This window comes from Lacerta agilis, chromosome 9, assembly GCF_009819535.1.
Source record: "Lacerta agilis isolate rLacAgi1 chromosome 9, rLacAgi1.pri, whole genome shotgun sequence".
NCBI lineage: Eukaryota > Metazoa > Chordata > Lepidosauria > Squamata > Lacertidae > Lacerta > Lacerta agilis.
In genome coordinates this window covers 35,690,201-35,714,410 of record NC_046320.1, presented here as the reverse complement: position 1 = coordinate 35,714,410, position 24,210 = coordinate 35,690,201, and the positions used below count along the sequence as shown (strand labels likewise).

The 24,210-nt window shown below is 43.2% G+C and overlaps 1 protein-coding gene across 1 annotated transcript in view; it reads left to right on the top strand.

The window, feature by feature from the left end:
* The first annotated feature begins 1,340 nt into the window (after positions 1-1,340).
* FHDC1 (FH2 domain containing 1) overlaps positions 1,341-24,210 on the top strand; it is a 46,700-nt gene continuing 23,830 nt past the window's right edge. The window contains exons 1-2 of the mRNA XM_033159863.1: positions 1,341-1,442; positions 14,670-15,295. Coding sequence (XP_033015754.1) covers positions 14,822-15,295 — 474 coding nt within the window. The 5' untranslated portion in view covers positions 1,341-1,442; positions 14,670-14,821. The remainder of the gene's footprint in view (positions 1,443-14,669; positions 15,296-24,210) is intronic.

The window sequence follows — 24,210 nt, the reverse complement described above, 5'->3', positions numbered from 1 at the left end:
AATGGAGTGCAAATGGCAGGAGCCTCTGAATTGTAGCATTGCACAGGGCACCATTGGTGGTTGCTTCACTCTGCCTAATGGCCCTAGATGCTGCCCAGGGGTCCTTTTACCTTTTTCTACCATGTAGCAGCAAAAAGGCTTGCTTGTGTGCAGACAATGGGCCTGGCTTCTTTTGTTCTGTTCTCTTTACCAATCACTACCCCATAATGATTGATGCTTTTGAATTATGGTGCTGGAGGAGACTCTTGAAAGTCCCATGGACTGCAAGAAGATCAAACCTATCCATTCTTAAAGAAATCAGCCCTGAGTGCTCACTAGAAGGACAGATCCTGAAGTTGAGGCTCCAGTACTTTGGCCACCTCATGAGAAGAGAAGACTCCCTAGAAAAGACCCTGATGTTGGGAAAATGGAGGGCACAAGGAGAAGGGGACGACAGAGGATGAGATGGTTGGACAGTGTTCTCGAAGCTACTAACATGAGTTTGGCCAAACTGCGAGAGGCAGTGAAGGATAGGCGTGCCTGGCGTGCTCTGGTCCATGGGGTCACGAAGAGTCGGACACGACTGAACAACAACAACCCTATAGAGACTGTTGTGACCTCAGCTTTGCTCCAGAACTTTCCCCCTGTACTTGCCTGCCTCAATGGCCCTTGTACACGTGGGTGGTCTACTCAGAAGCAAGCCCCATGGAGCTCAATGGGACCCTACTCCCAAATCAGAATCTGTAAGGGTCTAGGGTTGCCAGGTGTCCACTATTTGAGTGGACAGTCCACTTTTTTCACATTATGTTCACTATTTTTTCCCACAAAATAGTGGACATTTTTTTATTCAATAGCTTTATGATGAAATGGTATTTTAATATGTGTTAAAATGTTTGTAAGAAAATATATAATTTAATTTAATTTAACCTCTCCCCCCCCCCCGCTTGTCCGCTATTTTTTTGGAAGCAGACCTGGCAACCCTATAAGGGTCCGTTGAGTCCAGTGGGGACCTATTCCTCCCCAGTGTAGGATCTGTGAGCCCCATTGAGTTCAATGGGAGGTCCTCTCCGTATAAAACCCCCAGCTCGCATCCGGGGCACTACTTGCTTGCCTCTCAACTTTGGCTATTCATTCCCACCGGAGCCTGGTCGAGCCCAGAGGCTGGGAGGAGGAATAAGAGAACCTATATAGCCAGTGTCCCCAGCAGCAGGAGCAGGAGCAGCAACTGCGCCTTTTGGCTTGACTCGGCGAACAGGCTAGTGTCGTTACCTGAAACAGCCCCGCCTAACGCCGCGCCTGCGCGGTGCCGCCTCTTTCCTCCCCGGGCCGCAGTGAGAGCGAAGGGAGGAGGCAGAGCAGGGGAGGCGGCGGCGCAGCAGCAGCTCTCTTTGCAAGAGTTGGACAGGCAGCGAGAACGAGTCCGGCGTCCGCGAAGGCAGCGCGCACACATCTGGGGGGGCCGGGTAAGTCCAGGCAGCAGCAGCAGCAGCAGCCGCTCCGTCTGGGAACGCGGCGCGTAGACGGGTCGGGGGTGGGGGTGGGGGTGGGGGTGGCAGTGGCTCTTTCCAGGGACAGGTTCTCGAGCCCTGTGCGGCTAAGCGGGGGCTTCCCACGCCCGCCCCCACCCCTTCGCTTCATACCGGTAGGGGTGTCTTGGTGCACATCTTCCATGGGACCACGGAGCTGCTTTCCTCGAAATTGCGATCTGGTAGCTCTCCCGCCCCGCGCGACATCCTGGGCACTGCAATCTAGTAATCCGATCTGTAGGTGTACGGAGGGAAATTAAAATCCGGGCACGGGGCCTTGGACGAGGGAGGACCCGGCTTTTTTTTTTGGTCCTCTAGAATAACAGAAGCCATGAAACCTCCCCTCCCCACGGCCCATTTAAAATCGATTCATCGCTGAGCCCCGGCAGAGGCTCCTGTAATTATGATTAGACAGACGGCGGCAGGCTGGCTCTCCGGGGATCCTCGGCGCCCCCCGGGTGAATCTCCTTCCCAGATTTCTCCTCGCTCGCTCGGGGTCTGCTGGGTCCTTCTCGAGGGAAGCAGAAATGTTTGGTGGCGTTACAAGGAGGCAATCTGCGGCTTTCCTCCCGCCGGGTTGCGCGTCTCCGCCGCTGGCGAGCGTGAAAGGGGAGGGGAGGCTGAGAAGCCCCCGCAAGGGCAGAGGAGCGCAGCACTATCGGCCTGGCTCTCCGGGCGTTGAAAGATAATTTTCTTTCCGCTGAAGTTGGAAGTCTGTAGCTGCTTCTCCCCCGCTCCAATTAGTGTGAGGTGGAAGCGAAATAGGGAGGGAAGGAAGAAACCTCTTCCCCCCCCCTCCACACTTTTAAAAATACGCCGCAATTGGTGACCCTTTGATTCCAGCCGCCTCGACCGCCTCTTGTCTCCTCAGGGCTGACCTAAGGCTGCCAAACGCGATGCTCTTATTGCCCTTTTCCTGGGAACCATAAAGTTGGACACGGGGTGAGGCCGGGAGAGCGAGCGAGACGGCGGCGCACGTGAGAGGACTTGGCCGGCTGGCGGCGAGAGTTGGCGGTGGGAAGCCGCCGCTGGGTGTCCTTTCTCGGGGAGTCGCCGCCCCCCCTCCCGCCCTGCCAGCTTCGCGCGCTTCCCTCGGGGTGTGAGGGGAGGAAAACGGCGGAGATCTGATTACAAAGCGCCGAGGCCACCTTGGACCAGCCGCCGCCGCCACCGCCACCACCTTCCCGCCTCCCGCTGCTGCCGCAAGGTGCCTGAGGAGCTCGTGTAGGGAGGGGGGGCGAGGAGGAGGACAGGCCCCCCGGGGAGAGCGCCGGGAAAACAATAGGGCTGCTTGGGCTGCGGAGAGGGCGCGCGAGCTTTCTTTCACACCCCGTCGAGGGAGGGGTGTGAGGAGGAGAGGACGCCGCCGCCGCCGCCCGCGGGGAAAGGAGCTGCGGCTCCGGGAGAAGGAGGGCGAGCTGAGGAAACGCCAGTGTGGGAACTCCTGAGGCGGCGTGAGGCGGAGGTCTTGGTACCGCGCACGGGGCAGCGGGGGTATTCGGGGCGTCCACCGCCTGGGCAGCTCTAGCGGCGGTCGACGTCTCTTCGCTGCCGCGGCTCCCGAGGGGGTGGCAATCTGGTCTATGCTGTCGCCTCGCCCCACCTGAAGAGAAGAGGAGCTCTCCTCCAATTTGGTCTCTCGGCGGTGGGCTTGTTATTTTTAATTGGCCTGTTCTGTCTTCCTTTCTTTCCCCCCCTCCAGGATCCAACCTGAAACAAAACAAGCAATTAAGAAATAATAATAATAATAATAATAGGAAGAAGAAGGTTGGGGAGGGTGATGATGAGGGAAGGGGCGTTTTACACTTTTGTTGCCGTTCATCTGAAAGGGGGGGGCGAGGAGGGAGAAGAGTCTGTCTTGGTTTTTTGGTTAAATCACACCACACTCCCTTTAAAACACTGGCTAACAATGGAGTTTCCAATTTCAAGTGTTGCATCCAGGCAACGATTGTTAACCAAACCAGGACCGGGGCAAACGTAGGTGAACCTTTTTCTTAATGATCAACTAGTCGCATTTTCATGCCCAGGCTCAGCCCCTCTTGGGTGGTCTTGGGTGGACAAGACAATTATATTCTTCCGAGTTCATGCCCCCTCTACTTTTGCTTTTATTAGCCTGGAGGAGGTGCCTTTTAGCTTGTGAAGTGCAGGTTGCAAGTAAGCGAAAGAGAAATTAAAATTGTTTTTCAGATACAGTATTTAAGGGTGGGGTGTATTTTTTTCCTGTTGCAAAAACATGCTTTTTTACAACCTCCAGTAGCCTTAAATTGCATGTTGTACTGCTAGCCAGAGGGACATTTGGGTTAATTGCTTGAGCTAGGACTATAATATTTCTTTTGGTCTTATTTATACAAAGTGTGTTGCTTTTAAGAGAACTCTTTTTTTATTCCAGAAGATATCTTAAGGTTCATTCAAGGTGCTGAAACCCCATCCTTTTAGTGGCTTACTGGTGGTAGCCCCAAAGAACACCAGTGTGTCATTATATCTCAGTATCTTCTTTAAAGAGAAACAAAATTTTAAAAAAATTCCTTCCAGTAGCACCTTAAAGACCAACTAAGTTTGTTATTGGTATGAGCTTTCGTGTGCATGCACACTTCTTCAGATACACACTTCTTTAAAGAGAGTTGTACATAGGCTTCTGGGGAGGATATTCTCTCCAACTTTGCAAATTCAATTTTGGAAAGCAACATTTGAGAAGAGGGGGCTCTGAGGTTACAGGTGCCTGCCAGTAGATGCCAGCAGCAAGATTGCCAATAACATCCACACATCACTTTGCTTTCAGTAGTTGTGCTACCAGAAGTAATATTCACCTGGTTAGTACAATATTGTGGTTTTCAGCAATGAGAAACTGAAAATTGCCAACAATGGATTTGCTTCTGTGTAATGGGGTATTATGTGAATTGCTGGCAAGGAACAATTAGCATTAGCACTGCATGGAAAGATTCAGGGCTTTTCCAGGGAAATAACATGGACTTTGTTCCCAGTTTAAATGTACAGGATTGGGCTATATCTTTTTATCATGCTAAGCAAAACAGGCTTGTGTTTTTCTTTTTGGGAATGAGTAGGATTCCAAGTGCCATTCATTCAGCTCCTGCTAATGCATAACAGTAGTTGCTGCAGTATCTGTGGTTAGTTGCTCTCTTTACCCATGTTGTTATTGGGACACTGAGTTGAAAGGCTGTGGTATATATGAAACTTATGGCATCACAGTTCTGATATGGAAGCATGTATTTTGAGTCTATTCTGCACTCATTGCTTGTGACAGGATCTCTGCCTCCTATGCCCGCATTATATTGAATACAGCTGATATCGCTGTAGACCTTTTATTTTATTTTACAGATGTTTTAATGGTAGCCTGTGTGGTTGGAAGAATATAAACAAATGGTGAAAAGGCAAGTGTAGCTTATTTCTGGTGCAATCCCAATTTGTCTATTGATCGCTGGTGCTAATTACTATCAGACAGACCCAGGCGAATGAACTATTTGTAATTCGTTGCCTAAACCTGGTGGTTGTCTACTTGCTTTAGATGTAGGCTGGAATTCTGTTCTCTCCCATTAGTCTTGTCTCTATGAAATAATCAAGTATTAATTGATCTTACATATTCTAAGCAGCACCATTCCATTGCACAGTTGTCTTGTTCCTTTAGCACTTTAGGCATTATGTACTCAAAGGGATCTTTGCTGTGCACACAACATACATTTAAAGCAAACATTTTCCTTCAAAGAATGCAGGAAACTGTTGCCCCCCCAAGCCAAAGTTCCCAGATTCCTCTGGGGAAAGTCATGTGCTTTAAATATATGGATAGCTCAGTTGGTTAGAGTATGGTACTGATAATGCCGAGGTTGCAGGATCGATCCCTGGCTGTGTATTCCTGCATTGCAGGGGGTTAGATTAGATGATCCTCAGGGTCCCTTCCAACTCTACAGTTCTATGATTCTGTGATTCTACTCAGCCTTGTGTGTCACTTTTGCAGGAAGGTGTTCAAGTTCCTCTGGCGTGGTACCATCAGTACAGAGGTCCTTGGTCCCACTAAGGAGGATGAGGATGAGGATGAGCATGAGCAGAGAGGCTCGCCAAACATAGCAGAGCTAGCACACCACAGTTTTGAAGCAAGTGAAGTGATACCCGTTACCAGCTGAAACGTGCCCCCTTCCAGTCCAGAGTTTAGAATTACCTAACTGTGCCATTGTGCACCAGCTTTTACATTGCAAAGCAGCTCAGAGTATCTTTTTTGTGCAGAACACAGGTGTATATATGCTGTGTATGATGGCGCTGTGAGAGCGAGCCTCGGGTAGCACATCCCCCGCCGCTGCCACTGCCCAGCACTCACTCACACCCTTTAATGTAAAGCAGGGCCCTATGTGAGGCTCACTACCGCACCCCACCTGTGTAACCTGAACACCTGGGTTGTATGGGAACCAAACCTAAGACCTCTTAGAATTGAAACGCCAGTTCCTTTCAGACTGGTTGTTCAGGCTGTTATCCCACATGCAGCAAAGTGTGTGGCAATAGCCTCCAATTTTACTCTCGTACTTGCTTACAGGGTAGGAGACACCTGCTGAAGCAAATTGAGCAATAGTTTTCCAGGCTCCTGTGTAGTTGGATAAGTCTTGTTTTCCTGAATCGCTAGGGACTGTATGGTGAATTTACCTTAAGGTAGACCTTGGGTAAAACAAAAGCATCAAAATAAAACCATATAATGCCTTCTCCAATTGTTGGGTTTGCGTGCTGTGCCACAATGAAGTACACCCTTGCCTAAAGCAGATAAAACTGACACAACAGTGTGCGTGCATGTTTGTGTGTGTGTATATACACACACCCTGCAATAAGCAAAAATTGGATATTTTATCTAAAGCGAACCTTCAGCAAGACTAAGAAACGTGCCTGTAACAAACCTGAATTGAACTGAAATATGATACTTTGAATATGGTTCTGGAAGCAAATTTATTGGGTTATACTGTTTTAATACTAAATTTTATTCTCTGAAATGTTTTACCAGGAGAAGCCTACCCAAATCTAAAATTGGCTACAGAACCTGGAATTGAAATACCAAAGTCAGATTTTCATCTGTGCCTGCTTAAATTCATTTTTATTATAAACTCTAGATTTCCTTGAAAATGCTGGCATTATGTGGATTTGACAACTGTATAGCTCAGTAGGTTAGAACATGGTGCTGATGACACCAAGGTCACAGGTTTGATCCCCATAGGGGACAACTGCATATTCCTTCATTGCAGAGGGTTGGACTAGATGATCCTGAGGGTCCCTACCAACTCTACACTCCTATTATTCCTATCCTATTCCAAAAAAAGCTGGAGTGGGTCAGAGATGTAAATGTGTCAAAGCAGCTTACAGTAAAAATAAAACCTATATTGGTGTCAATCTTAAAATAGAATAGGTTATGTCTTCTAGTCTTCTCCTCTGAGGATGGTCACACAATCCCCCCCCCCCCAGGGAAAAGAAATTAACATGTGAAATAGTGTTAGGCGTGTGACCATGGCAAATCCATATGTATGGGAGCTACTACCATTTGCTGTGCTTCTTGTCTGAATGGTGTGTCTTTGGTGGGGGGGGATGGTGAAGCCCACCTGCTGATATCTTGCATGTGTGATTTCACTACTACCGGTACCTTAACTTACCATTTCCAAAAATCTGGCAATTCTCTAGTTTTGCCAAGAAAAAAGGCTGCAATACTGCAGAAAGAACTTACTGCAAATTGTGCATGGTGCCCAAATAACCACTGAAAGCTCATGGTATGTAGATAATCTTTTTTTTAAAGTATTTTTTTTTTAAGATTTTCTTGATTTACAAAGGTAGTGCAATGTCTGTCTCGTATTTTTTCCATGTGACATTTTTACAAGTCAATTTCGTTTGTTGAGACATTAGGAAGAAAAGGGGGAAAGAGGTGGGCGGGATGGGAAGATGGGTGGGGTGGGGTGACAATGTTTCTATTTTACTTAATATATGTAGGGTTTGGTGTCAGCGTTGTTTGTGCAGGTTCTCTGCTGTTCATTTGTGCTCCTTTGGTGGTATGTAGATATCTTCTTTCTCACCTTGCTGTGTCTCAGCTCTTGTGGGGGCAGAGGAGCTTCAGAGAGAATTCTTTCACAATTGTATCATAAAGCTATGTACATAGAAGGCAGTTTTGAATTCAATTTGTAAAACTTGCATCGAAGTGATGTTTAGAATAGAATTATTAAACAAAGCAGTGGCTTCTCTAGATGCTGCTCAGGGGGCGTGTTTTGTGTCTTCTCCTCTTGACTATAAAGGAATCTCCTTCCTCAACCTCTTGCATCTTATTCATTCTGCACATCAGTGCAGTATTCAGAATGTATTAATCACTTCCTTTTAGATCATCCATCACCTGCTTCCTTTACTGATGGACAGAGCAGAGAATAATTTGTAGCATTCATGCTTATCTTGCACACGAGATGTAATTTGGGATTACTGGGCTTCTGTGAATGTTATGTATGTGTGTGATACATTTAGAATGGTTACTCATTAATGCATATATTGAAAGCTAGTGTGGAAGGTAACTTCAATTCTGTCCTCCCTGTTGCAACAAAACATCCTAAGTTAGATGTCTTTTTCTTAACCACTCTTTACGATTTTCTCAGTGAAGTAGCATTTTGTCAAGCACCCCTGCTCTGTTTTTGAATGCATCAGTTGTAGATCAAAGAAGCCAGTCTTGGAACAATGGCAGTAATCTCATTTAAAAAGCAACATGATTCTTCAAAACATATTTTAGAGCTGATGGTTAAATAACAGCACCCTTCAACAATTGGGCACAAACCCATGCAAGTTTGCAGTGACTGGGAATTGCATTAAAAAAAAAAAACATTGTGTGACATGCAAAGAAAAAGATGAGTTTGAGCCATGGAGAATAACCAGAATAAGGGGAAATATCCATTTATGTGGATGTCTTGAATTTGTATAGCTTCTGAAGCCACTTGCCATGCTGGCAAATCCTTGATATAATTATAATTATTGCATAATCTAAAAAATCAAACTCATTTTTTAAATATCCCAGCAATCCAAAATAAACCTCTGTTCTTAGAGATGATCTTTGTCCAGGATGTATTTACCTTTAATCCAACATCTTCATTCTGTCTCCCCCACTCCCAGGAAGTTTTAGTAATCTTTCAGTATCCCTGTAACAAAGAACTACATTGTTGTGCTAATTCAGAATAGTAATTGTGCTCTTTCTGCTGCAAGATTTTTCTTCTCCAAGACTTGCTTGTGATCTTATTAACATATGTCTGCCATGCACAGTTGAGTAAAACCCCTGCTAATATGCCTTTTTTGCCCAGCATGGTTTTAATCTCACCATATGCCTCAAACCCACTTCTTGATCCTTGTAATCCATATTTCATCATGTCTTGAAGTTGAATTTTTAGATCTAACAAGTTACAGGATAAGGATCCTTCTTCAGGTCTGTTAACTGGTTCCTGGTTACCATCAATTTAGTAACTTGGCTCTGTGTACCTTTAGACACTGAAAAAAGCCCACTGGTGTGCATCCCTGCAGAACAACACTGTTGTGTGGTGGTGGTGTTTTTTTTTAAAAAATACAAAAATATTTATATACCTCTATTCATAAATCTCAGACTAGGTAGGAACAATAGCGCAAAAAACCCATACAATAAAAACCATATTAAAAAAGCTAAAATCAGGAATCTGCTAACTACTGTGGAAAGATATATTAAGTTTTCAGTATTTTATCCTAGTAGCTCATGCTTGTGGAAGGAAGCACCATGTGCTGGTATAGTAAAATGTCCCCCCCCCAAAAAAAAACTAGCAAGGGGAAGAAACTGCTTTGATAAACTTAATTTTTTTTCCTAATAAAACATTGTACAGTATGTGTATACAATAGTATAGTGTAGTGTAGTAAAATACAGTATAGTATATAGTAAACTCTGCCACTGAGATGCAACCTAGCATATAGCAGACTCGATTTACAGATGGTGTTTTCATCTTTAAAGGTAAAGGTACCCTGCTAGGTCCAGTCGTGGACGACTCTGGGGTTGTGGCGCTCATCTTGCTCTGTAGGCCGAGAGAGCTGGCATTTTTCCGCAGACAGCTTCTGGGTCATGTGGCCAGCATGACTAAGCCACTTCTGGCAAACAAACCAGAGCAGCGCATGGAAACGCTGTTTTACCTTCCTGCCAGAGCAGTACCTATTTATCTACTTGCCCTTTGATGTGCTTTCAAACTGGTAGGAACTGGGACCAAGCAATAGGAGCTCACCCCGTTGTGGGGATTTGAACCGCTGACCTTCTGATCGGCAAGCCCACCCGCGTCTTTCAGTTTACGTAAATTGCTTTGCCCTTGCTTTAATACTTGCCTATGATAAAATTGGTCAGTAATAAAGAGGTATCACCATTCAATAGAATCATAGAAATGTAGAGTTAGAATGGACCATGTGGGTCATCTAGTCCAACCCCTTGCAATGCAGAAATATTTTTTGCCCAACATGGGGCTTGAACCCACAACTCTCAGATGAAGAGTCTGATGCTCTACCGACTGAGCTATTCCGATAGCTTTCTTCATAGAAAAGGAGAAAGCATAAAAGAAAAACTCTGTGGTGGTAGCGTCAATCACTTAGAGACAGTCATAGCAAGCATTTGCTATATGCAAGGGGAAATGATCTAAACCATGGTTTGCATGTTTCTAAACATCTTGTAGACATGTACCTGGATGCTCTGACTGTCACAACTGCATAGTTGTGTGTCACACCATAATACTTACTATGGCACAAAAAACCCTGTTGCGTCAAGCATGTATGGGCCCTTATTCAGTTCAGTTAGTCTCACAACAGCCATATAGATAATTACTACTCCCATTTTATGGAACTCACTGTGTAGTTCCAAGTCCAGTACTATTGACTGCAGTGTTAGTTTTCTTTGCCTGTTTTTTTTTTTTTTAAGTTGTACCTCTCATGCATCTTTAAAATGTGGTTCATTGGATGTGTCTGAAACCTATCTGGCCATTATACAGTGACACCAGAAAGGGCATTCTCTGTAGCAGTGGAATTCCTTCTCTGTGGAACCTAGTTTGTCCCTCTCAGTCACAACCTCTCAGTATCCACTGAAGACACAACTGTTCACTGGGGCTTGCGGGTAATGATAGCCTCAAAGTTACTCTTTTTTTTTTGCTTGCTGTGTTATGGAAATTGTTTTGGCTGATGGATATAGTTTAATACTCTTAATTATTTTTAGAACCGGTTGTTTTGTTTGTGTTTTGTCTATAAACCACCCTGGGATCCCGTGGGAGGAAAGGCAGTTTAGAAATTAAATTAATAATATGTGCCCCTTTTCTGCCACAACTGTGTCTGATATCCCATCTGCATGTTAGTAAAATGAAAATATTTAGCAACTTTTGTATGTTTCTCCACACATGTTTAGAGAATGCAAGTAGGGTAATTGGTTGCTAAAATTTCTGATCTTAGCAACTGCATTAATCCTGGTCTGGCTTCCTTTCTACCAATTCTGCTACATTCGTTTTCTTGTGGGTTTTCCATTCGGCTTTTTCTGTTCACTGTTTTCAAATGTTGTAGTGTTCCTGTAATGCAGTTGTGCTGTTTACTACATCCCTCGTTGAGCCCTCTTCCTTATCTGATTCTTTTGCTTCATCATTTGAATTAGATTGGGTTTCACTGAAACATTGGTAAAGACTGAGAATAAAGTAGTTGTGTTTTTTTTTTTAAAAAGAGAATGAATCTACACTTTAGGATGATTCAGATTTCAAAACCATAAAAGACTACATTTAAAAATACGTATTTGCTTCCAATGCCGCCTTTACTTGCTGGATGACAGCAGTACAATTATATGGTTGTTGTCCCAGCTTTTAAAGTTCCCATTAAACTGGTATGAGGCAATCTGGACATACAGGTTTGCCTATGTAAATTCTTAGCTTTGCACATATGCTGAGTTTAAGGTACACATCTTCCTCTCCACGTATGATCATTTATTTTACTGACTTTGCAGTAGCAGTCTAAGCATTGAAGTGTGTCCATGGAATTCATATTTTTTAAACCCAATGCTGCTGAATTTCATTACGTAGTTTTGCCAACAGGTGTTGGACTGTTGGTCTGCTCTCGAAATATACCAGGATTGCTTGGGGATCCTTGGTTCATCCAATATCTAGAATTTGGCCTTCAACAATTATATTAATTTTACAAAATTGTTAATACTCTTAGCGTGTGGGTTTTAAGATTAAGACCATGGCTTCTGCAATAAACTGCCTCTTACATTTAGAGTGGAATATATATTAGGAATTTATAACTAGTTTATCATTTTAAATGCTCATGTGCCCACCAGTAAAGGGTTGTCAAGCATGACAGAAGTGGCCTTCTCAGTAGAGGCACCTCAGTTACAGAACTCCCTTCTGAATGATTGAAGTATACTGGACCCCAGTGCAGCCTCTCTTTTCAGTGCTCCCCTTCCCCAAGGGTACAAATCGGGTGGCCCTCAAGATGTTGTGATACTCCAGCTTCCACCAGCGCTCAGCTAGCATGCCCAATGGTAGGGAATGGTGTGAGTTGTAGTCCAGCAACATCTGTAGCACCAAAAATTAACCACCTAAGTGTACATGGTTTATGTGATTCAGGGAAGCTTTCGCATAGATAGCAATGTGTACCATTCTGATGTGTCTTAAACAGTACATCTTGTGTACATTGCTTTGCGAGAGCATGGCTCTGAAAAGTGCCATATAAACACTTCAAACGAATTAAAAATTAGTCCATTGTACAGAGTCTCTATATCACATTTGGACAGTTTATTAGCATTTCCTTTTATTGCCATGGTGACAGAGGGGTAAGATCATTTTCTTTGTATACTTTGTTACATTTCAATTAAATAGCCAGTTTTAATCTTTATAATGGTAACTGGCTACACAATTAGGTGTTTTTTAAAATCTGTTTTGTAATAGAGAACCATTTTCTAAGGCAGGAAAAACGGCATTTGGTTAAATATAAGTTTCAAGTCCTGCTATGTATGGTATGTGGGCAGTGATTCGGAAAGTCAGTGTGTGACTATGGCTGTGTACAGACTTCTCCTTTAAAATCTGAATTTTAAAAATGAGGATTTTAGTTGGTAAACACCTGACTCCAGAAAGTTGACAGTTCACAAGATTTCTTATTAATTTCTCAAGAGTTTGAAAACTGTGGCTTCCTATATGTACATATCTTTCATAGGAAGCCTTGACTTCTGCACTCAGTTCTGGATAATTCTAAATTTGCTGTTCCATACAAATGTTACTCTGAACAAGGTGAAATGACTAAATTGCTAAACAATTCCAATGCAATTAAATAAATGTTTGGCTCATTGTTCTATTATTATTAGTCATCAAGTTCCCATGGCAAGCTTTTGTGGAGAGTCTTGCATGCTTGAGGATAACAATGTTAGATAGTACTATGGAATATGTAAAGCATGCCTTCCTACTGTAGCTTGGCATCCATACTCGTGATATTAATGATATGAAAGAAATGTAAATGATAAGCAGTGATGATGAAGTGATGAGTCCAAGGTCTACAATTAACTTTTTGTTTTTAATGCAGTTATAACAAGGTTTTAAGTGTTGGTATGATGAGTTTGAGAAGACTACCTCAATCCTTTTTTCATTAAGCCAGTGTAGATTTAGTTATCATAAAAGTTGCTATCAAGCTTTCAGATTACCTTTTGTGTTGCATTTAAAACAAGGAATCTGCATTTCAAGTGGAAATGGGAAACAAAAGTGTTAGACAGCATCAAATTTTCACTCATTAGATGAATGGAGATTTGTCTTAATTTTTGAAGTATAGGCTATAGCAATAATAAATAAATAAAGAAGAAGAAGAAGATATGTGTGATATTTTTGTATCTGATTTTTGTTGGAAGCCGCCCAGAGTGGCTGGAGAAATCCAGCCAGATGGGCGGGGTACAAATTATTATTATTATTATTATTATTATTATTATTATTATTACCCTACCCATATGGCTGGGTTTCCCCAGCCACTCTGGGTGGCTTTCAACAGAACATTAAAAACAGAATAAAACTTCAAACATTAAAAACTTCCCTAAACAGAATTGCCTTCAGATGTCTTCTAAAAGTCGGATAGTTCTTTATTCCCATGGCATCTGATGGGAGGGTGTTCCACATGGCGGGCGCCACTACTGAAAAGGCCCTCTGCCTGGTTCCCTGTAACTTTGCTTCTCACATTGAGGGAACCGCCAGAAGGCCCTCGGAGCTAGACCTCAGTGTCCGGGCTGAATAATGGGGGTGGAGACACTCCTTCAGGTATACTGGGCTGAGGCCAAGGCTAAAATAAATTTTATATTTACTCACTTAATGGAATGAATACTTGTCCTTTTGCGAAGCTGTATATGTAATTAACATTCCATATTAGCTCAGTGGTAGAGCATCTGCCTTGAATGCAGGAGGTTCCTGGTGCAATCTCTGGCATCTCCAGGTAGGGCTGGAAGAGCATCCTTGCCTGAACCTCTGGAAAGCAGTTGCCAGTCAGTGTAGACCAGGCACCCCCAAACTCAGCCCTCCAGATGTTTTGTGACTACAATTCCCATCATCCCTGACCACTGGTCCTGTTATCTAGGGATGATGGGAGTTGTAGTCCCAAAACATCTGGAGCTAGATGGACCAATGGTCTGATTTAGTGTAAGGTAGTTTCCTATGCTTCTAAAAAATAAGTAACAATGTCCTAACACTGGTTGCATAATAAACTTCTTTGAGTATCCCTGTGGATTGTCATGGCTGTCTCCCTCGCTAAGGTGCCGCCTTCATTTGTAGGGTCTTTATTTCATTGTTCAATTTTACTGCCAAAGAGGCAAGGTGTTTCAACAGCACCTTGGCCCATTAGGAATGAACTACTTCAGTAAAATCATGGACGTCCCTCACATGCATGACCTCCTCCTTTGGATCATAGTCTGTACAATCAAAGACTAAGCTAACAAGCCTTGGGCATGAAGGTTTTAAGCAATGGTTCCTGCCTCTGTTGTTTACAAACATGGCACTGGGGTGTCTCCTAGAGCCCAAGAGCCATAGGGTGGAGCTAGTAATTGGTATGTCTGGATTGGTCATCTTATTTGCACACAGCCTACAAATTGATGCTTCAACCATGCTACTCAGCATATCCAGTCTAATTTTGTTTCTCTCTGCTATTATTTTGTTGCAGGTTTCTGAGAAATGACTGATTTCCTGCATTTCCCGTCGCTGATGGTAAATTAACAGTTCTGGTGTGCAAATAATAAGTTGCTGCTGTGTGTTTGGTGCTCCATGCACATCTGAGGAAGTAAGTCTCTCTCTCACAGAGAGAGAGGCTGTAAAATGCACGTTATGAATTGTGTCTCTTTGGTCAATGACAAAGAAAATGGAGCTATTTCAGTTGAAGCTGGATTAATGATTGGAGATACGACAGAACCAGAAGAACAATTGCCTCCAGCACCGCCGCCGCCACCACCTCTACCATGTCCACCCGCAGAAGCTGGATTTTCTTCACAGGAAGTGGTGCCACCCCCTCCACCCCCTCCACCTCTAGCACTGAGCAGACCTCCACTGCCGCAGCTGGTAAATGGGCATGGCCACCAGAGCAAGAAAAAGAGACTACGTAGCTTCTTCTGGAAAACTATACCTGAAGAACAAGTCCGTGGCAAAAACAATATCTGGACCATTGGTGCTAAACAGAATTATCAGATTGACACAAAGACAATGGAGGAGTTCTTTGGCCAGCAAGAAGAAACGCCACCCCGAGATTCCAAAACCAAAACTTTAAGGAGGTCCTTTAAAGATACTAAACAAGAGGTAAGTGTGAGTGTACTTCCTCTTCGTTAAAGAAAATCTTATGTGTTGGAAGTTGCTATGGAACCTCTTGCCTTCATTTCCCTTGCCCGCTGTTCTTGTGCTTTAGCCTTATTCTTATCAGGGAAAAATGATTGTTTATTAAATCTGTATACTACTCTTCATCTGTAGCTAGAGCCTAAATTTGTGCGTCGCTCAGAATTGATGGTTGAAGGTGTCTGTAAATCAAGATGTGTCATGCAATGAGATGGGGTTAATGTATTTGCAATTTGGCATTGCCTGAAGTATTTAAGGATTGTTGTGACTGTGTATATTACTGTGGGGTTCAAATGAAAAGGGCAAGCCCCTAGCTCTCATGAAAAACTTGGACAGTGTCTCAAAACTTGTGCTTTCCAGAATTCCCACGAGTTTTTTATTTGTTAGAGCTTGAGTTGACTCTATGCTTTACTGACCAACCCAATATTTGTCACCAGAACACTCTCTCTTTACTGGGTAGAGGCTTGCCTGAAATGCAGCTCCTGCTCCTCAAAGTCCCAAAAGGTCAGAGCTGGAGTGTGCTGAGGCTCCTTGTTCCTTGGCGCCTCTACCATTCGAGCTCCAAGCTTCCAGCATTGGAAGGGAGAGGCAGAGGTGGGCTGTCTTGCTGTGCCTTTGAGCAAACAGGTGCTCAGAGCTGGAAGGGAGAGGCAGAAGCTGGTTCTGCCTCTATGCCTGACTAGTGTTTAGGAGCCCTCATGCCTCCACCTCTTCATCCCAGCTGCCAGAGCTAAAGGTGGGAGGTAGAGGCTTGTAATGGATCTATGATAGCACCCAGTACATTGAGCATAGTGAAGTGACACCTCAGATGGCACATGTTGGGATGGTGGTATCGCAGGCAGCTCCCTTGGCTGTTTCTCCAAAGTCTTCCCCCCAACCATTCCTGTCTGTTGGTGGGTGGAGAGTCTTTTTTCTACTTGGCTTGTCCTGTCCCCTCTCCTGCCACCCCCCAATCCTGCTACGCTTCAAGTTACAGACTCGGCTAACCCAGAAGTAGTACCTTGGGTTAAGAACTTTGCTTCAGGATGAGAACAGAAATTGTGTGGTGGCGGTGCAGTGGCAGTGGGAGGCCCCTTAGCCAAAGTGGTACCTCAGGTTTAGAACGGTTTTGGGTTAAGAACGGACCTCCAGAAAGAATAAAGTTCTTAACCCGAGCTACCACTGTAGTGATGAAGTAAGATTCCAGCACCAGTCTATCGTTAGTTTCTCTACTGGGAAGGGGTGCTTTACCCATCTTGATTAATTTAATTTTTAAAATTTGAGGCAGTCTAAAATAGATAACTAAAGCAGGTTTGTTTTATTGCATTATTTTGCACATAGCATTTGCATTGTTTGACACAGAATAGGCTACATGAGAGTGGTGGTATTTTTCTTAATGAATGGATGGCTCTGTAGTCTGCAGCTCACTTCTTTTCTTCTGACTTTGAGGCAGTGGAGGTGACCCTAGTTCCTGGAGCAAGGAACCTTCCTGAGTCAGTATGGGCACACATGTTTCTGGTTGCTTAAGGTCTTTGTCTTGGCTACTTGTTAGATCTGTTTGCACATAATTCATTTCTTCATTCAGGAAAATTGAGGTCTTGCTTAGTGAATGCACACTATATGATCTGTACTAATGAACTGGTTAATATTAAAGGGATAAGGAGGTTGGGCCACTAACTATGTACAGTAGAAAGAAGTAAAAGCAGTCTAAAACTTGGAGGTTGGGCACTTGGAGGTTGCTGAAGGGCTTCCTTGAGCAAAGAAATATTTGTGTCAGAAATGGCTTTCTTTTCAGGAAATGCTGTATGAAAATTGTGCATGGTGCCATTACTCTCATAAAGTTAGTTGTTTGGATTGCAGCCAGAAGAGATAGTAGGCAGCACATTTGCTGCCATGCATCCTAAACTGTGTTAAGGTTGCAATCCTAAGCACACATATTAGTGAGTCAGCTCGTTTGAGCTCCGTGGACTTGCAGTCCTAAGCATGTTTACTGAAAAGCATCACATGATAGGAACATGTTACCTCTTTTTGAAAAATTGAAACCCATTTAACTTTTATCTTGTAGCAAATGTCTCTAAAATAAATTATGGGAGATTATTACAAATGTATAAGACTAAATCCATAAAACAACGCTGCATTTTTGTGGAAATATCCTCGTGTAAATATTTTATCAAATCATGTGTTCCCTAAAAAAAAAAATTAGATACCTTGATACACTGTTTATTTATCATTCATGATTGTGTGTGTTCTATAAAGTGATTGTTCTCTTTTTATAATACGCCAATATGTTTGGCCTGTGCCTTTTGAAGCTTTTGCCTCTTAGCATTACTATTGTGTTGAAAATGCAATCTAGACTCAGACTTTTGGAAAGCTGCTAATGTTAGGTTTTGCTAGGATGGGTGTCTGTGTGGGGACGTCATCATGTGGTTTGGGAAAAATGTCTAAGATAGTGTGCAAGCACAATTAGAAGAAAATAATGATGCAGTCTCTGGTAGGAATTTGCAGAAAAGACAAGTTCATGCATATAGAACTGAACAAGAACCACCTGATAATTCTAGGAGCACATTTATAAAAATCTGCTTGGAAGCATCTTACTGCCTGACTGCAGATTGTTACAAGTTGGTGAGGGAGTTTGTATACTATGACTAAACACATACACATATTTGGTAAGATTGAAAGGGAGGGTAGGGAAGTGGGTGTATATACTTAAGTGTGTTAATCATAGCTGTGTGTACATTTGAAAAGTTACTTCAAGTTCTTGTCCACCTTCTGCAGAGAGGTTGCCACCTGTAGTTTTTTTTGTTGATTTTAATAACTGACCTCAAACCACTTTATTCCAGAGTGGTTCTATAAATGTTTAATGATGTTGTCACACAGAAAATAGTTTGAGGTCTCAAAACAAGTTTTTTCATTGCCATGGAAAAACCAATGTATACATAAAAGGTAAAAGTAAATGACCCCTGGATGGTTAAGTCCAGTCAAAGGCGACTATGGGGTGCGGCGCTCATCTCGCTTTCAGGCCAAGGGAGCCAGCGTTTGTCCACAGACAGCTTTCCAGGTCATGAGGCCAGCAGGACTTAACCACTTCTAGTGCAATGGAACACCATGACGGAAGCCAGAGCACACAGAAATGCCATTTACCTTCCTGCCACAGCGGTACCTATTTATCTATTTGCACTGGGGTGCTTTCAAACTGCTAGCTTGACAGAAGCTGGGACAGAGCAACAGGAGCTCACCTAGTTGCACGGATTTGAACTGCCGACCTTCCAATCGGCAAGCCCAAGAGGCTCAGTGGTTTAGACCAGAAAACATACTGCACATAAGGAAAATGTGATGATCTGAAGGCATTTAAATATTTTGTGTGAAATTGTTGGATTAAATTAAACCCCTGCCAAGTAAAAATTTGCAGTGAAGACCAGGTTGTTCTAGAGCAAAGGATGTAAAGTTGACCCATAGCCTGCCCATCACTGTGTATCTATAATATTTAACCAAAATATGGATTTGTATGAGTGCAGACAGAGGCTGGGGTAAAGACAGGTGTACCGTTAATACTAGGGCTCTGGACTAATCCCGAATCAGGCCAAACTGGATTGATCCAGGATTTGCCACGGAGGAGGCTGAGGCAGTTGCTTGAATGCCCTGGGTTGAGTCCACCTGGAGTGATCTGGGGCTGTCATACCAGGAGAGGCAGTTGGGCAATTGGGCATGCTTCTACCACCCCCCCAACCACATGTTCAAATAAAGTTTAAAACCCTGATTAAACGTGGTTTGGAGGGGGATCATATATTTAATTAGGATGCATTGTAGGCATACCAACTTCCAGACACCAGTATACAATTGTGATGGTGAACTAAAAGTCATTCCATGCTGTCTTCAGTATGTGGCGCAGGCATGTGTGTGCCTGGTTCAGTGTGACTAGAAAGCAGCAGAAATTGATCGGAAGCTTTTGATTCCCACTATTACGATCCTGAGAACAGGCCCCTAGAGAGCAGTTGAACAGCTGAACCACAAATGACTGAATGCTTTCCAGCAGGCATAGGCAAACTCCAGCCCTCCAGATGTTTAGGACTACAATTCCCATCATCCCTAGCTAACAGGATCAGTGGTCAGGGATGATGGGAATTGTAGTCCCAAACATCTGGAGGGCCAGAGTTTGCCTATGCCTGCTTTCCAGTGTTGCCGTGATGAAAAAACATGGATATGAGGCATGTCTCCATATGATCCCTCATAATTTTTACAAGAGATCCCACCTATTAAACAGTAGGCCACCCAGTATATGAGTTCTGTGATTTGGTGATGGTTTTCTTGTCAGCCTGTGCAAAAATCACGAAGGTCCATGTGGATCTGTGCTTTGGATTGATGTCTTTGTAGCAAGCACGGGATATGATTTTTATTTTTATTTTTTTACTCTGCAGTCTACCAGCATAAACTTTATTTTGGTGGTGTTTTGGGGAAATCACACAAATTCAAGAGAATCCGACTTAATTCTGCTGCATCTGATTTTTATCCAGATCTCGTGGAAATTGAAGAATGTGTGTACACACATGCACATGCATATATTATGTATTTCTGTTTGGACAAGTGACAAGGGAGGGAGAGGAGGGGAGAATGAACCAGAGGCACTGAGGTGCTATGACACCTTTTCAAAATTCCAGATGTGATCATGGGGCCCAAAATAATGGTGACCCAGGTGAGAAAGAAATATACAAGTCTTTGTTAATGCCTCAATATTATTTCTTTATCTGTCTTGTGATTTTTATCTATAGCTCTAGAGCAGGGGTTGTCATCCTGGTCCCTACCACCCACTAGTGGGCATTTCAGGATTCTAGGTGGTGGTAGCGGGGTTCCAAGGCAATTTTACATTCAAGAAAGATGCATTAGTAGTCTAGTGGTCTAGAGGGCTTTTGTTTGATTTCAGACTTGTTCATAAAGATGAATCCAAAATAGGCATGCAAGGGTCAAAGTGCTGTGAAATCTACTTTTTCAATGTTGTGGGAAAAGCAGTTTAAAAATGAATTGCCAAATGATAATTATTGGACTATCATCTTGTGCCAGGTGAAAGAAATGGGAAGTTTTTACTCAACAAGAGTATAATAGTAAATTATTCCCATGCAGATGAGGAAAACTGAGTGCTCTTCAAATATAAGTAGAATATAGGTGTATACATACATATACATGTACATATACATATACACATACTCTGTCCTAATGAATGGAGTGTAGTGTAGTGTAGTGCTGAATGTGCATATTACTGCTGAATGTGGATATTACTTTACATTGCTAGTGAGGAAGAAGGATATTGGTCAAAAGGGTTGGGGAAGGGGAGATGAATGGAAGAGAAGACATCTTGGAATTTCATTGCAAAATGTTTTGCTTGTGCAGATGACAAATTTAAGAGATTTTAAAAGATTAATGTGTGTTGGGGTAAATTGCAATTCCAGATTTTTCCTACCGGTATCTAGAAGAATACATAACTTTTATGCCGAATTGAAAAATCTATGTAGACTAAAAGATGTTTGGGCTTGAAATAGGAGAATCTGGTCTTCTGTCCGTAGACCTTTACTTCAAAAGCCACTTTTTTCTACATTCAAATAACTCAGTTGTTTGACTGCCCTTATCTCCTTCCATTCATAAAATATGGGATAAAAGTGGGATTCACTTAATGACTCTTGAAGAAGAGCAGGAGATACGACGCTTAATAAATCTATGAGCAGCTGGTTATCCAAAAAGAATGGAAATGGAACACCTCAGATAAAAGATGATGATGAAGAAAGAGCCTTTGAGCTCCGTTTCAAGACTGAGAAACACGATGAAAAATGTAGCTTGAGCTTTCAGTCCAGTGCATGTGTCTTGCAAGTTTGGCTTCAAAGGCAGGGAAAGAACTAGTGTATTCATTTTCAGGTTGAATCAAGTTACAATCTGTTTAACATCTTTAATAGAAATGAGCTATCAACATTGCACTGAGTGTAATTTTAGTTTATATCAAGTGCTTAATCTTGGTCATCTGTATGACTAAACTTTATCTATGACTTAGGTCAGGAGGCATGAGGTTGCAGAGATGCTCAAGTCTCAGGACTGTAGAGTCATGAAAATGTGGAAATATGCTGGCATACCTTTTAAGTAAGTGCAGAGCCAAGCCCCAGAATGAGGTGATGGTTGTCAGGAATGCCAAACAGGATTTAGGAGTGATAAAAATGTGGCATTTACATGTAAAAGCACAGATGATAATTGCCATGTACTGAGCAACACTTGAACAGGCTTTAACTTTTGTCCTTGCTTGTCTTCCTGAATTTTTGAACACTTCCAAAGGGTGGGTGCTTATTAGTTCCTGAGGCTTTCTGATAAATACAGTACTTGCTTGAAACATCTGAGGGCAAGTGTTAAGGGAAGCATGTTGCATGAATCAGTAAGCAAAAGGGAGAAATTTGTTGGTAGAGTGTGGAAAAGTAATGCTTGTTGAACAGAGACAGCTCTTTTCACCTTGCCTGTTGCATCCTCTTCAATATCTGACTGCACAGCCCACTAAGAGGGTCTGATAGGTAGATGTTTGCAAAAGAGAGAATATGCCTCAAGTTAGTACTCACCCAAGGAGGTGTGTACCCACCCAAGGAGATGGTGTACTTTTATCTATTTCATGTGGTAACTACAAAATTGATAGTATGATATGACCCCCCTGGGGGCTTATGTTTGCCCCTCCCTTTATTTAACATAGTGATCTGGTATCTTTTAACACATCTTATAAAAATTATAAAGGATTCCTTTGCATCTTAATATGGGTTTACCAGTTAGCCAATGAAATTGCTGTTCTAGGGGTCAATGAAAGTACATTCAGGAAAACATTTGAGAACAGATTAGATAGTAGATACAGCTTCTGTAATGACAGTTCTGGCTGCCGCTGTACTATATGCGTACTTTTTCACTTAATCACGTGCTCCTTGCATTGGCAAATATTCAGAAGGGGTTGTTCTTTATATAAGACTGGACTTGCACTAGAAACATCTAATTTAAAAAATAAAACTTTGTATTCATGTGTTAGTTATAAACAGCATATTGTAACAAGTGGGGACTATTGTAATGTTTACACATTCTCGGATAAGCACCAACAGTAATTCATCAGGAAACTTAGGGTCTTGTTATCAATAGTTACAGTGTTCAAAATTGGCGAGGTGCCAGGCGCATTTTGTACCCGACTATTGCCCACTTGCAACTAAGTGAAGATGCCTGGGCGTCAGGATAGTGCCTGACATCTCCACCATCTGGAGTTGCATGTCCAGGGATCAATGGATCTTGGCTATTTTTACTCCTTACTAAGAGTCAGGAACAGTGCAACTTAGCCTGTAACTACTTTCCAGACCATAGAGTCATTTGGAGGAGAATTCTGATGTTACTTCTATTATCAATCAACATTATAACATTGGAATGACTAACTGATAACTCGGACTTTGCATGAGTCAAACAACTGTATTTTGTGAGTAAAGGGACCCCTGACCGTCAGGTCCAGTCACACATGACTCTGTGGTTGCACCGCTCATCTCGCTTTACTGGCCGAGGGAGCCGGCGTACAGCTTCCAGGTCATGTGGCCAGCATGACTAAGCCGCTTCTGGTGAACCAGAGCAGCACATAGAAACGCTGTTTACCTTCCCACCAGAGTGGTACCTATTTATCTACTTGCACTTTGACGTGCTTTTGAATTGCTAGGTTGGCAGGAGCAGGGACCGAGCAAGGGGAGCTCACCCCGTCGCGGGGATTCGAACTGCCGACCTTCTGATCGGCAAGCCCTAGGCTCTGTGGTTTAGACCACAGCACCACCCGCGTCCTGTTTTGTAAGTAAGGTAAAGGGACCCCTGACCATTAGGTCCAGTCCAGACGACTCTGGGGTTGTGGCGCTCATCTCGCTTTATTGGCCGAGGGAGCCGGCGTACAGCTTCCGGGTCATGTGGCCAGCGTGACTAAGCTGCTTCTGGTGAACCAGAACAGCGCACGGAAATGCCGTTTACCTTCCCGCCAGAGCGGTACCTTTTTATCTACTTGCACTTTGATGTGCTTTCAAACTGCTAGGTTGGCAGGAGCTGGGACCGAGCAACGGGAGCTCACCCCGTCGCGGGGATTCGAACCCCCGACCTTCTGATCGGTAAGTCCTAGGCTCTGTGGTTTAGCCCACAGCGCCACCCACATCCCTGTAAGTACTTACAACACAAAAACCACAATTCATATTTTCACCCCTGCTTCAAGGAATTGAACAATACAGTATATTTTTAGTTTTAGATTACCAAGTGTGGTGTGTTATGCTATCCTAAGAAGAATTTAACTGAGGGCTGCTAGACTAGTCTACACTGTGTATAGACTAGTCTATTCTTGTACAAAGACATTATGTCACCTTTGCTGGCCTACAGGTGACAGTTGTCATAAAGCAGTTTTCTTCTGCTAATGAACTGCATGGGGGTTAATAGCAGCAATGAAAGCCAAGTTACCAATGCAATGTATTTACCTAATAACATAAGGTGGCATCATTCCAGGTAATTGTTTCTGGCTTTTTTAGATTCCAGTGTAGAATGTGGTGAAGTAATGTGTCTGGAGCACGGGTAGGCAACCTAAGGCCAGTGGGCCAGATGAGGCCCAATTGCCTTCTCAATTCGGCCCGAAGACAGTCCGGGAATCAGCGTGTTTTTACATGAGTAGAATGTGTCCTTTTATTTAAAATGCATCTCTGGGTTATTTGTGGGGCCAGCCTGGTGTTTTTACATGAGTAGAATGTGTGCTTTTATTTAAAATGCATCTCTGGGTTATTTGTGGGGCATAGGAATTCGTTCATTCCCCCCCCCCCAAAAAAAAAAATAATCCGGCCCACCACATGGTCTGAGGGACGGTGGAGCGGCCCACAGTTGAAAAAGGTTGCTGACCC